General features: G+C 52.0%; 1 protein-coding gene across 2 annotated transcripts in view; it reads right to left on the bottom strand.

Moving 5' to 3' along the window:
• The window catches only part of CIAO1 (cytosolic iron-sulfur assembly component 1), a 172,027-nt gene that overhangs the window by 27,216 nt on the left and 132,315 nt on the right, over window positions 1-12,496 (bottom strand). For both annotated transcript variants that reach the window (XM_029604459.1, XM_029604458.1), the window contains exons 5-6: window positions 11,776-11,864; window positions 11,113-11,314 (exon numbers count right to left, since the gene is read on the bottom strand). In XM_029604459.1, the coding sequence (XP_029460319.1) occupies window positions 11,113-11,314; window positions 11,776-11,864 (291 nt within the window). The remainder of the gene's footprint in view (window positions 1-11,112; window positions 11,315-11,775; window positions 11,865-12,496) is intronic.

The raw sequence follows: 12,496 nt of genomic DNA, 5'->3' as shown, positions 1-12,496 counted from the left end.
TGGTAGGCAAGTGATCTGGAAGAATGCAGTGTGGGCTATGGCCCAATAACAAATCTTGATTTCTCATGACACAGTGGGTAGGAGCCTATAAGAAAATTAGGTCTAACCTCCGTTAATTTTCGATCCTGTAGTACCAAGGATCAGTCCAGACTCCTGGGTTATGCCTCCGCACCAGCAGGTGGAAACAGAGCAAAACTTGACAAGCTCCACTATATATACCAGGGTGCCACCCTCAGCCTGTCAGTATTACTCAATGTCAAAGCAGTGGATATTCCCTACGTAACTAAACTATATACACAAAAAAACCAATTGGGGAACCCCTCGGTCCACTTTCCCCAAGAAGAACCAGATCCAGAACAAAAGGACCGAATGGACAATGCCTGTCAATCGCAACAAAAAATCTTTTCGTCCACCATGGCGGACTCTCCGAACATACTGAAGAAAAGCGGGCGGGACTCTGGACTGATCCTTGGTACTACAGGAACGAAAATTAACGGAGGTAAGACCTAATTTTCTTTTCCCTGTACGTACCGGATCAGTCCAGACTCCTGGGATGTACCAGAGCTCACTACTTAGGATGGGAAACGGAGAGGCCCGCTCGCCAAACGCCCGCTCCAAATTTCCCTCTCTGGGATCCTGCACAACCAATCTGTAATGACGCGCAAAAGTGTGCAACGACTTCCAAGTGGCCGCCCGGCAGATCTCTAGCGGTGAGATCTGCTGACACTCCGCCCAGGACGCTGCCTGAGATTGCGTAGAGTGTGCCTTCAGCCCTAAAGGTAGAGGACGACCTGCCAAAAGATAAGCCAAATTGATGGTTTCTTTCAACCAGTGAGATATGGAGGTCTTGGACGCCATATTACCCTTTTTAGGACCGCCCCAGAGAACAAAGAGATGATTTATTTATTTATTATTTATTAATTTAACATTTTTATATACCGGGATTCATGTAACAATTTACATATCATCTCGGTTTACATTGTAACTCAGAGAACAGGCATGTAAGAATGCAATTACATAGAACAGGGCAGAAAACTTGGATTACAATAAAACTTGGATTACAATAAAGGGGAAAAAAAAAACCATAATATATTATGGGGCGCATAAATAATATTGTAGGGTAAAGAAAAGAGACATGAAAAGGTACAGTGTTTAGACTTGCTGAGACTTGATGATCTGACGTTCGGAAGATGTTTGTAACCTCACGGTAGCGCAAGAGAACCCTATGCACGTCCAACTTCCGCAGGTCCCTGGCGGGCGCATCCGAGCAAAATAGATGGCGGAAAGCTGGAAGATCTACTGACTGATTCAGATGAAATGCCGACACCACCTTGGGAAGGAAAGAAGGGACGGTCCGGAGAGAGACCTCAGACTCAGAAATCCGCTGGAAAGGCTCCCTACACGACAAAGCCTGAAGTTCCGAGACCCTCCTGGCGGAGGTGATCGCCACCAGGAAGACCGCCTTCAATGTGAGATCCTTCACAGTGGTCCTCTTCAATGGTTCAAAAGGGGTTTACATAAGGCCCTAAGCACCAAATTTAAACTCCAGGATGGACAAGGTGAAACGATTGGGGGACGCAAGTGTGTGGCTCCCTTTAGAAAACGTATCAGATTGGGATGGGAAGCTAAAGGCCGCCCTTCCACGGAACCATGCAGATACCCCAGGGCCGCCACCCGAACCCGCAAAGAACTACAGGACAGTCCCTTTGCCAAACCAGCCTGCGGGAAAGACAGCCGGGCCCTCAGTTCCTGGAGTAAAGATCCCCAGATCATCCCCTAGAGTGGGATCAACTGGACCCCCGGCGTGCCCTGGTCAGGCTCCTCCACGGTCTCTGGGAGTCCGCAATATCCGTGAGCCACGGATATTGCAGGCCTGCTCATCTGAGTCTGGAGTACAACCAGCCCCAGATAAGCTACCCGATGGAGCACTGAATAGGAGCAGCCCCAGTTGCACCACCAGGTTGTGTCTGCAAGCCCAGGTAGGACGAACAGACCTAGTCACGCTCCAGGATTCAAAGACCTTCCAAACTCGCATATAGGACAGAGTGCTACCACCACGTCCGAATATCCTTTTCCTTTCCGACAGCGCCTCCCAAAAGCCATGCCGCTAGACAAAGTGATCCGCCTGATCGAAACAGATGGATCCCTGTGTAGGAGATTTGGTAGCAGCGGGAGTCGGTGCGGCGCTTCCAATGACAGACTGACCAGGTCTGCAAACCATGGCCTCCAAGGCCACTCCGGACCACCAGGATATCCTCCAGGGGGTGAATCTCTATGCGACGCAGAACCTTTCCTATGAGGGGCCACGGGGGAAAGACGTACAGGAGGATTGACGCTGGCCAGGGGAGGGCCAGGGCGTCTACCCCCTTCACCCCTGTTTTTCTGCGGCGGGTGAAGAAACGCGGCGCTTTTGCATTCCGAAAGGTCGCCATCAAGTCCATGTCGCATATGAGTTGGAATGCGACATCTGCCAGTTCCCACTCGCCAGGGTCGAGTTGATGACGGCTCAGGAAATCCGCCTGAATGTCGTCTAACCCTGTGATATGGGATGCGGCGATTTGGAGCAGATGCCTCTCTGCCCACTGGATTAGTAGACGAGCTTCTAGGACCACGGGATGGCTCCGGGTTCCCTCCTGCCGATTGATTTAGGCTACCGTGGTCGCATTGTCTGACAAGATTCTGACCGATTTTCCCAGGACCAGGGGCAGAAAAGCTTGCAAAGCCAGACGCACCGCCCTGGTCTCCAAGCGACTGATCGACCAACGCGACTCTGTGGCGGACCAGTGCCCCTGCACAGAGTGCCGTATGCAGACCGCTCCCCAACCGGAGAGACTCGCCTCCATAGTAACCACTGTCCATTCCGGGGCCACAAGGGAAACCCCCCGGAGAAGCTTGTCCTTCCGTAACCACCACTGCAGACTGGAACGCTCTATCTAACCGCCGTCAAGGGCAACGGGAGCTGGAACTGTTCGGAAACTGGCCTCCAGCGGGAGAGCAACGCCGCCTGCAAGAGACGCATATGCGCGAAGGACCAAGGAATCAATTCCAACGTCCAAGCCATGGAGCCAATCAACTGTAAGTACTCCCAGGCCGTCGGCAGCCCCATCCATAGAAGAGCCTTGACCTGAGCTTGTAGCTTGAGGCAGCGATCCAGGGAGAGGAAGACCCTGCCGTGACGTGTGTCGAACAACGCCTCCAAAAACTCCAGAGATTGTGATGGCTGAAGATGACTCTTGGTCATATTGAACACCCAGCCGAGAGAGCGCAAGAGGTTCAGGACCCGTTGGACAGCTGACCGGCAGAGCTCCTATGACTTGGCCCGGATCAACCAATCGTCCAGGTACGGATGGACCAAGAGACCCTCCCGGCGCAGGTGGGCCACCACCACCACTAGGATCTTGGTGAAGATCCTGGGGGCTGTCGCGAGGCCGAAGGGCAAGGCTTGAAACTGATAGTGTTTCCCCAGCACGAGGAATCAGATATTTCTGATGGTCCTTTCGGATCCCGATGTGCAGGTACGCCTCTGCGAGATCCAGTGAGGCCAAAACTCCCCCGGCCGAACCGAGGCAATCACGGACCCCAGGGTCTCCATGCAGAAACGCGGGTTCCAGAGACACCGATTGACCCCTGCAGATCGGGAATGGGACGGAAAGAGACTTCTTTCTTTGGCACGACAAAGTAGATGGAGTAACGTCCTCTTCGTTGCTCCGAGGCTGGGACTGGGACGATAGCCCCCAGCTCCTCCAACCGAACCAACGTCTGAGGGACCGCTTGCTTCTTGTCCGAGTGTCTGCCCGGGGAGGGAAAACATCTTGGGCGGGGAAGGTAAGCAAAATCTAAAGCATAACCGTGTTTTCTCACGGAAAGGACCCACCGGTCTGTTGTGATTGTGGTCCAGGCCTCGTGAAAGAGGGATGGACTAGCAGACATCATTGTGTTGACTCGCCGCTCGGCACGGACGAGGAGGAGACAGGCCTGCCGAAATGTCTCCCACGAAAGACTGGGACTGCTGCCTACCACCTCCAGAGCGAAAGGAAGGAGAAGAACCACCAGGCCAAGAGGACCGAGGTTTCCGACTACTCCCGTACCATGAGCGAGAAGAGAAAGATCCCTTGGAACGCGCCCTGTCCTCCGGCAGACGATAATCCCTCTTCTCTCCCAGTAGTTGAATCGTATCGTCCAATTCCTTGCCAAACAGCAGCATGCCCTTAAAAGGAAGAAAGCCCAGATGAGACTTGGGGGCCCCGTCCGCTGACCAGTTCCTCAGCCACAAGAGGAGTCTAGCCGAGACAGCGGACCCCATGGACTGAGCCGATGTTCTGAGGAGATCATGCAGGGCATCCGCACTATAGGCAACCACAGCCTCAAGACGCCCAGCCTGACTAGCTTCCTCCTCGGAGAGACCTTCATTAGCTAGGAGCTGTTGGACCCAGCGGAGTCCCGTCCAAAGTGCGAAGTTACTGGCGATCGCCGCTCGGGCCCCCAGCGCCGAAACTTCAAAGATCCTCTTTAATTGGATCTCCAATTTCCTATCCTGGAGATCCTGCAAGGCCGTGGTACCTGTGTCTGGAAATGGTCGTCTGCTTCGTCACCGCCGAAACCGAAGCGTCCACCTTCGGTACCCTCAGCACCTCCAATGCTTCTTCCGGCAAGGGATAGAGCCTATCCATGGCCTTCGAGACCTTCAGGCCCAGATCCGGAGTATCCCATTCTCTATAAAGCAGAGCAGTGGAGGAAGAAATGGAACGGGAATGTTGTGGGAGGACCACTCAGGCCCAACAACACTGGATCCATGGAGCCACCTCGAGACTCCCCAGGGGTTTCCAGTATCCCCAATTCCCCCAAAATGGCGGGAATAAGAGGAGCTAACTTGTCCCGGCGGAAGAGGCACAGCACCCTCGGGTCATCGCCCTCAGAGGTCTGACCCGGGCGCACTGAACCATGCGCGGGAACATCGTCACCCTCTGCCCCCCTCGGGGGCGGGGACGGGGTCTCCCGATCCTCTAGGTCCTCTGAAGTATCCGACATGTCGACAGCAGGCCGTAGTGGGACAGCCCGTAGTGGACGTTTGGCCTTAGAGGGGCCCGGCAAGTCCTCCATGCGTGGGGCTTCCGTGGGGACCACTGGGGACCTCCCCATGGGCTCCTGCTGAGAGGAGCGCCTTGCGGGCTTTAAAAGCCCTATGGCCTGGCCAGAATAAAACCCGAGGAAAAAGAGTTGCAGGAACCCTCGGAATCCGAATCGGAAACTCGACCCCTCCCCCGCCCAGCGGACCCCGCGGGGGAAACTGAACAAGAAGCGGGCCGCTGCGGTGAGGGGGGGGGTGGGGGGGAGTCCCTGGCATTCTTCCCAACAGGCCCAGAAAACGCTGAAGCCGAAGGTAAAATGGCGGGAGTTCTCTCGTCCCCGCTGACAGACTTGTGGAGCAAAGCGGAGCGCGACCCCATCGCGATTGACACCGAGGTTCGCCGCACTAACACCCCCCGAATTGCCCCCGATGTACCCTCGCCCCCCGGGATGCCGGCCGAACACAGTCCATCCCGGGAGAGGCGCGTGCTGCGGGACCCGCCGGCCGTGCAGGCCGCTCCACGTGGCATGCCTGCCCCTGCAGCCTACAGACACGAAAAAGCCCGCGAAAACGCACGCGTGAGGGAGCAAGGAAGGAATCAAGAAAAAACCAGCCAGGTTGGAGAAAACGCCGCGGTGGAGTAAAAGTCCCTTCGTTCGTTTTTTTTTTAAACAGAACTCACTGGCGCTGTCCCCCGATGAGATTCTGAATCGGGCCAGCGGGGGTGAGTGAGCCGGGCTCCCCAGTATTACCCTGGCTGGGCTGAGCAGAGTGGGATCCTCGACTCCTAGCACCAGCAATCCGCTCTACCAGGAGGGATGGCCCTCTCAGGGCCTGGGCACCTCCTGGGAGCACTGCCGGGTCTTCATGTGCCTGAAAAAGAAACAAACTCCCCCCTTTTTTTTTTTTTCACAAAACTTAATTGAGGGAAGCTAAGGAGACAGAAATAACAACAAAACCTGCCTAACTATTCTCTCAAGCACCAAAGACCTTTCTATCCCTCCAAAATTTCCTATCTAGGCTGAGAGCTATGCACCCGTACCACCTGCTGGAAACAGAGAAATACTGACAGGCTGAGGGTGGCACCCTGGTATATATAGTGGAGCTTGTCAAGTTTTGCTCTGTTTCCACCTGCTGGTGCGGAGGCATAACCCAGGAGTCTGGACTGATCCGGTGTATGTACCGGATCAGTCCAGACTCCTGGGTTATGCCACCCCTGGGTTATGCCACCCCACGTTTGTTGATATAAAGCATGGCAATCCATGCAGGAAGGCAATGAGAACTAACGTCATGGCTCTGAGTTCCAGAAGGCTGATTTGTTGCCACCTCTCATACAGGCATCACAGACCTTGCAAGTACAATCCCAAGATATGCGCGTCCCACCCTTAGGGTGTTGCAGCTGTAGTTAGGCTTGCTAATGAGGTCCTGTTTGAAAAGGTCATCCTGTACTCAAGTTGACCCTGGCCAGCCACCATTTTAGAGATCATTTGAATTTCCTGGTTATCTGGATTCTGTGTCAGAGTGTGTTGGACAATTGGCTCCACTGTGAGTTTAATAATTGCCTTGCAATATCTTGTATGAATCCCGGTATATAAAAATGTTAAATAAATAAATAAATAAATACATAGTCTTGCAAGTGGTAAAATATGCACCATGGATGCAATATACCCCAGTATCTTGACAAAATACTGAGTTGTGACAGTCCAGCTGCTGTACACTGTGTAAATTGCCTGCATGAGGTCAAACACTCTGGTATTAATCAATTATACTTAGGGGTAGATTTTAAGAGGCGCGCGAACAGCCTACTTTTGCTTGCGCATCAGACTCAAGCAAAAGTACGCTGGATTTTAGTAGATACGCGCGGAGCCGCGCGTATCCACTAAAATCCGGGATCGGCGCGCGCAAGGCTATCGATTTTGTATAGCCTGCGCGCGCCGAGCCGCGCTGCCTCCCCCCGTTCCCTCCAAGGCCGCTCCGAAATCGGAGCGGCCTCGGAGGGAACTTTCCTTTGCCCTCCCCTCACCTTACCCTCCCTTCCCCTACCTAACCCACCCACCCGGCCCTGTCTACACCCCCCCCTTACCTTTGTCGGGGGATTTACGCCTCCCGGAGGGAGACGTAAATCCCCGCGCGCCAGCGGGCCTGCTGCGCGCCGGGCCGCGACCTGGGGGCGGGTACGGAGGGCGCGGCCACGCCCCCGGGCCGTGGCCACGCCCCGTACCCGCCCCCAAAACGCGGCCGACACGCCCCCGAAACGCCGCGTCGACCGGGCCCGCCCCCCCGACACGCCCCCGACACGCCCCCCTCCGAAACCCCCGGGACGTACGCGAGTCCCGGGGCTCTGCGCGCGCCGGGAGGCCTATGTAAAATAGGCTTCCCGGCGCGCAGGGCCCTGCTCGCCTAAATCCGCCCGGTTTTGGGCGGATTTAGGCGAGCAGGGCTCTGAAAATCTACCCCTTAGGGAATAGCCACTGCTATTAATTGCATCAGTAGCATGGGTTCTTCTTAGTGTTTGGGTAATTGCCAGGTTCTTGTGGCCTGGTTTTTGGCCTCTGTTGGAAACAGGATGCTGGGCTTGATGGACCCTTGGTCTGTCCCAGCATGGCAATTTCTTATGTTCTTAGGTAGTTCTCTGTCTTTGTAGGGTTAATTATGATTACTATAAACTGCAAAAGGCATATTGGATTCGGATGGGATTTTCAATAACTGATGACGAAGCCTAGGTTCTCCAAGAGCTCGGATACTTTCACTTCAGGCTATTTTAGCAGAGGAACTAGAATTTCCTGAAAAGGCAACTGGAGAAATTACTTACCTGATAATTTCGTTTTCCTTAGTATAGAGCTAGAATGCAGTGTGGGCTATGGCCCAATACCAAATCTTGATTTCTCATGACCCAGTGGGTAGGAGCCTATCTTCCACCCCACACCACATTTGTTGATATAAAGCATGGCAATCCATGCAGGAAGGCAATGAGAACTAACCTCATGGCTCTGAGTTCCAGAAGGTTGATTTGTTGCCACCTCTCACACAGGCATCACAGACCTTGGACTCAGGACCAATTTTTATTTATTTGCTTTTGTATACCGACATTCGTTGGGGTACATTACATCGGTTTACATGTTGGCATGGAGAAATAGTACGACGAGCGTGTTTTACTATTTTACATGGAGGAAGCAAATCAACACTTAGTACAATTACGTTATGCAAATCAACAGTTAGTACAATTACATTTTAGCAGTGGTGAACAATGAAACTGAATTGATTCAAATGGCTTAACAGGGCGATTTGATTGAACATCTCAGTAGGTCGATAACTATGGTTACATAAAGGTAGGCATCTCTAGTTTTTTACAGAGGGGGGGCGGTCTGTACATGGGAGGCAGGGTGGGGCTTATTGAGGTACGCAGGCATGACTGGAGGTTAACAGGGGTTGTGACACTATACCAATGGGTACAGTGTGCTCCTGATAGCAGTTGGAGACGGAGTCAGATTTCAATCTGACGTCAGCACCTCATATACCCATGCAGGAAGCTCTGCTCTTCAGTATTCTCCTCGAAAAGCAAATGTGGATATATGTCTGTTTGAATAACTTGATTAACTTGATCTGGTTGACGTGAATTCTAGCTGGAGACCGCCAGTGCACTCAACCGAGAAATGCCGACACCCGGTAATTATGGGCATCTTAACTAGGGGTAAAGCGTGGTTTACCTGTGCTCGTCTTGCTCTCGGGGATTGTCACTTGAGGTTTCCGTATTCTAAGGCAGCCGTGGGCGGGATACTGAGTCCATCTGTCTACACTAAGGAAAACAAAATTATCAGGTAAGTAATTTCTCCATTTCCTAACGTGTAGCAGATGGACTCAGGACCAATGGGATGTACAAAACCTACTCCCGAACCGGGTGGGAGGCTGCCCATGGCCCACTTAGTACTGTCCTTGCAAATGCTGTGTCCTCCTGGGCCTGGACATCCAGGCAGTAGAACCTCAAGAAGGTGTGAATGGAGGACCATGTCGCTGCCTGACAGATCTCGGCGGGTGACAGCATCTTGGTTTCTGCCCAGGACACTGCACCCAGCGGAGGCATGCATGCTGCATGAAGCTTGAACAAATCGCTGCACGTAACCCCAAGGCTGAGACTTAAAAAATCCGCTTGAGGTGTACTTCTAATTTGCGATCTTGCATATCGTTCAACGCCGTGGAACCAATTACTGGAACAGTAGTTCTCTTAGTCACTGCGGACACCGCCGCATTGACCTTTGGGATCGCAAAACATTCCAAGTCCTCCTCTAGAAGCATATAAAGCTTCCCCATGGTCCTAGCAACCTTCAGACCAGCATCAGGCGTTCCCCTCTCTGCATCTACCAACTTCCTAACAGACTTATGGAATGGGAATGAGGCTGGGGGACCCTTCACCCCTCAAGGACCGGGTCCGCCCCTTCTGAATCCATATCACCCTGGGGTCTCTTAATTCCTAACACTTGAAAGACTAATGGGAGCAATACCTCCAATTCCTCAATTTTAAACAAGCGGTCCTCCTTTGGGTCCTCAGTTCCTGGAGTAAAGATCCCCAGATCATCCCCTAGAGTGGGATCAACTGGACCCCCGGCGTGCCCTGGTCAGGCTCCTCCACGGTCTCTGGGAGTCCGCAATATCCGTGAGCCACGGATATTGCAGGCCTGCTCATCTGAGTCTGGAGTACAACCAGCCCCAGATAAGCTACCCGATGGAGCACTGAATAGGAGCAGCCCCAGTTGCACCACCAGGTTGTGTCTGCAAGCACCTCAACATAGGCAGTGCACGAGAGGGCTGTTGACTGGCAAAAAAGGCTTCATGAAGTAATAACATGAATTCTGGAGAAAATATCCTTACTGACCCAGCCCACTTAGGGCTAACATCAAGAACAGGCAAAACCATGGTTCCCAGCACCCCCCCCCCCCGACCAACAGCCAAGTTGGACCGGGGACAAAGATGGAGGACCCTCCCTCATGCTCCCCAGCAGCACAGGAACAGCAGCCAAAAAATCCAAGATGGCCGTCGTTCCCTCACCGTCGTTCCCTCGGAGGAAGAAGAACAAGCACCTAGGACAGGGCCCTGGAAGACATTCAAACCGTAAACACCCGAGCTATGACGACGCTTCGTGGGTGGGGGAACCCTCCCCGCCCCTCAGAGAAGATGCACAGAGAGACCTGCTTGATTGAGCTGCGAGCGCGCCGAACCACATACTCTGCATGTGGCACCACAGGCCATGATGGGGATCAGAAGAGGGAATAACTGTTGAAAACTAACTAAATCCGCAGTCCACCCCCGAAGCGAGCCGATCTTACAGGCAAACTGAGATGGAAGTCGCTCGCACCACTGTGCTGCTGCCTGTTTTTGCCTGTCTTTTTTTTTTTCTTCAAAAACCTTTACCCAGTAACAGACACTGAGACTTACAGCCTGGAATAAAAGAAAACAGGCAGGCTCAGGGACAGGGAGAGGGAGAACTGAAAATAAAAAAAACCCTTGGAGCCTGCAGCCGCCTGGCCGGCCTCGTGAGGGAAGGCATCTGGACAACCAGATGTACACCCCACGGGCACACAGACGGGCACACAAAAGGGTAAAACCCCTGGCCCATCTGCTTCAACTGGACAGGGTAGGACTCGCAAGGAATCCTGAAGTAAATCCAAAAAGAACCCCCACCCCCCCTGGAGGAAGGCTCAAGATACCACAGTTCTAGAAAAAAAAAAATCAAGAACTGCAGATTTCACAGCCTCTGCCATCTGCTGGAGACAAAGAAATACTGAGGAACTGCAGGTGGCAGGTGGCAGGTGGCAGTGTCAGAAAAACTCTCTCTGTTGGCAGGTATGCATAACCAAGGAATCTGGACTGATCCAGGTACGTACAGGGAACATCCATTGCTTTGCACTGCTTAAGAGTTGCAGTCCCTTCATCCTGGAGTCTCCCAGTTGAGTCTAAGCAATGTCTCACCCTGCCTGACTTCGAGATCCTGTAGACAGCAGAAAGGTGAGATATGAGTCACACGGAGATCCCATGATCCCACCTCTTACCATGCTCATTTCCCGGCTTGTATTGACACCAGATGCGCACGGTCTTGTCATCACTGCATGTCGCCAATCGTTCCCCACTTTTGTCAAATGCCAGACTCCAGACAGTGGATTCATGGCCTTCCAAGGTGGCACAGCAAACCCAGTCATCCTCCTCCTCCCGGTATAGCTTAACTGTGTCGTCATAACTAGCAGATGCCAATAACTGAAGGGCAACACAAAACATGTTAAGTCAGCAAAAGAGGAAAACAAATCCCATCTCATATTAAGCACCAAGGCTCCCTGGCACCAATATTGCTAACTTTCAAAGGAATTGTTTCATCTCTCAATCTCTTATCTCGTGGTCTACAGGTCATTTATAGGGAGAAAGTGTCATGAGACAGCATGTGGTCTAATGGTTAGAAAACGGATTGGGAACCAGTGCATCTAGTACCAATACTATTTGTGATTTTGGGTAAATCACTTTCTCTCCCTGCCTCTGGTATTCATGAAGACTGTAAGCTCTTCCGGTCAGGGATTCATTATACTTATATGTAATATATTGTATAGTAACCTGGTCTAGAGTGATCTATAAAGGCTGATGTAATGTGTCTGGTGCTCTTCCTCTTGCCTCTCAGCTGAGGCCTCCCTCCTTCTTCTCTTCTAGCTATTAGGGAGTGGTCTTACCTCTTGATTTGGATGCCAGACAACATTTTTCACATCCTGGGTATGCGAATTTAGGACACTGACACATTCGTATTCATCTTCTTCATCCACTGCAACAGAGGAAGGAATAGATGGTTGTGAATTCAGAAAAAAGAAAATGGGAAAATTGGTTTTTACCTGCTAATTTTCATTCCTGGAATACCACAGATCAGTCCAGACTGCTGGGATTATGCCACCCTTCCAGCAGATGGAGATAGAGAAAGTTTCACTGGCACTGGCATATAACCCGGAGTGCAACCTGCAGTCCCAGAATATTGACCTGTACCCAAGCCAAGATTCTAATGAAATGCAAAAAAGTCACACAGATAAGCAGGGGGGAAAAAGGGTAAAAACCCCTCTTTGAAAGAAAACCTTTTTCTTTCATAACTCTCGTTTAATAACTCAAAACCAGGAGAACAAACCTGAAATCTTCACCAGCTCTACAGCCTATATACATCAGCATGACAGAAGCACGAGCGAACTCCTCCCCATATCCAGGCAGGACTCTGGACTGATCCGTGGTTGGCAGGTATGCATAACCAAGGAATCTGGACTGATCCAGGTATGTACAGGGAACATCCATTGTTTTGCACTGCTTAAGAGTTGCAGTCCCTTCATCCAATTCCAGGAACAAAATTTAGCAGGTAAGAGCCAAAGTTTTACTTTACTGTTCACACCCAGATCAGTCCAGACTTCTGGGATG

The sequence above is a fragment of the Rhinatrema bivittatum genome, chromosome 5, assembly GCF_901001135.1.
Source record: "Rhinatrema bivittatum chromosome 5, aRhiBiv1.1, whole genome shotgun sequence".
Classification (NCBI taxonomy): Eukaryota; Metazoa; Chordata; class Amphibia; order Gymnophiona; family Rhinatrematidae; genus Rhinatrema; species Rhinatrema bivittatum.
This window is presented reverse-complemented; position numbering and strand designations above follow the sequence as displayed.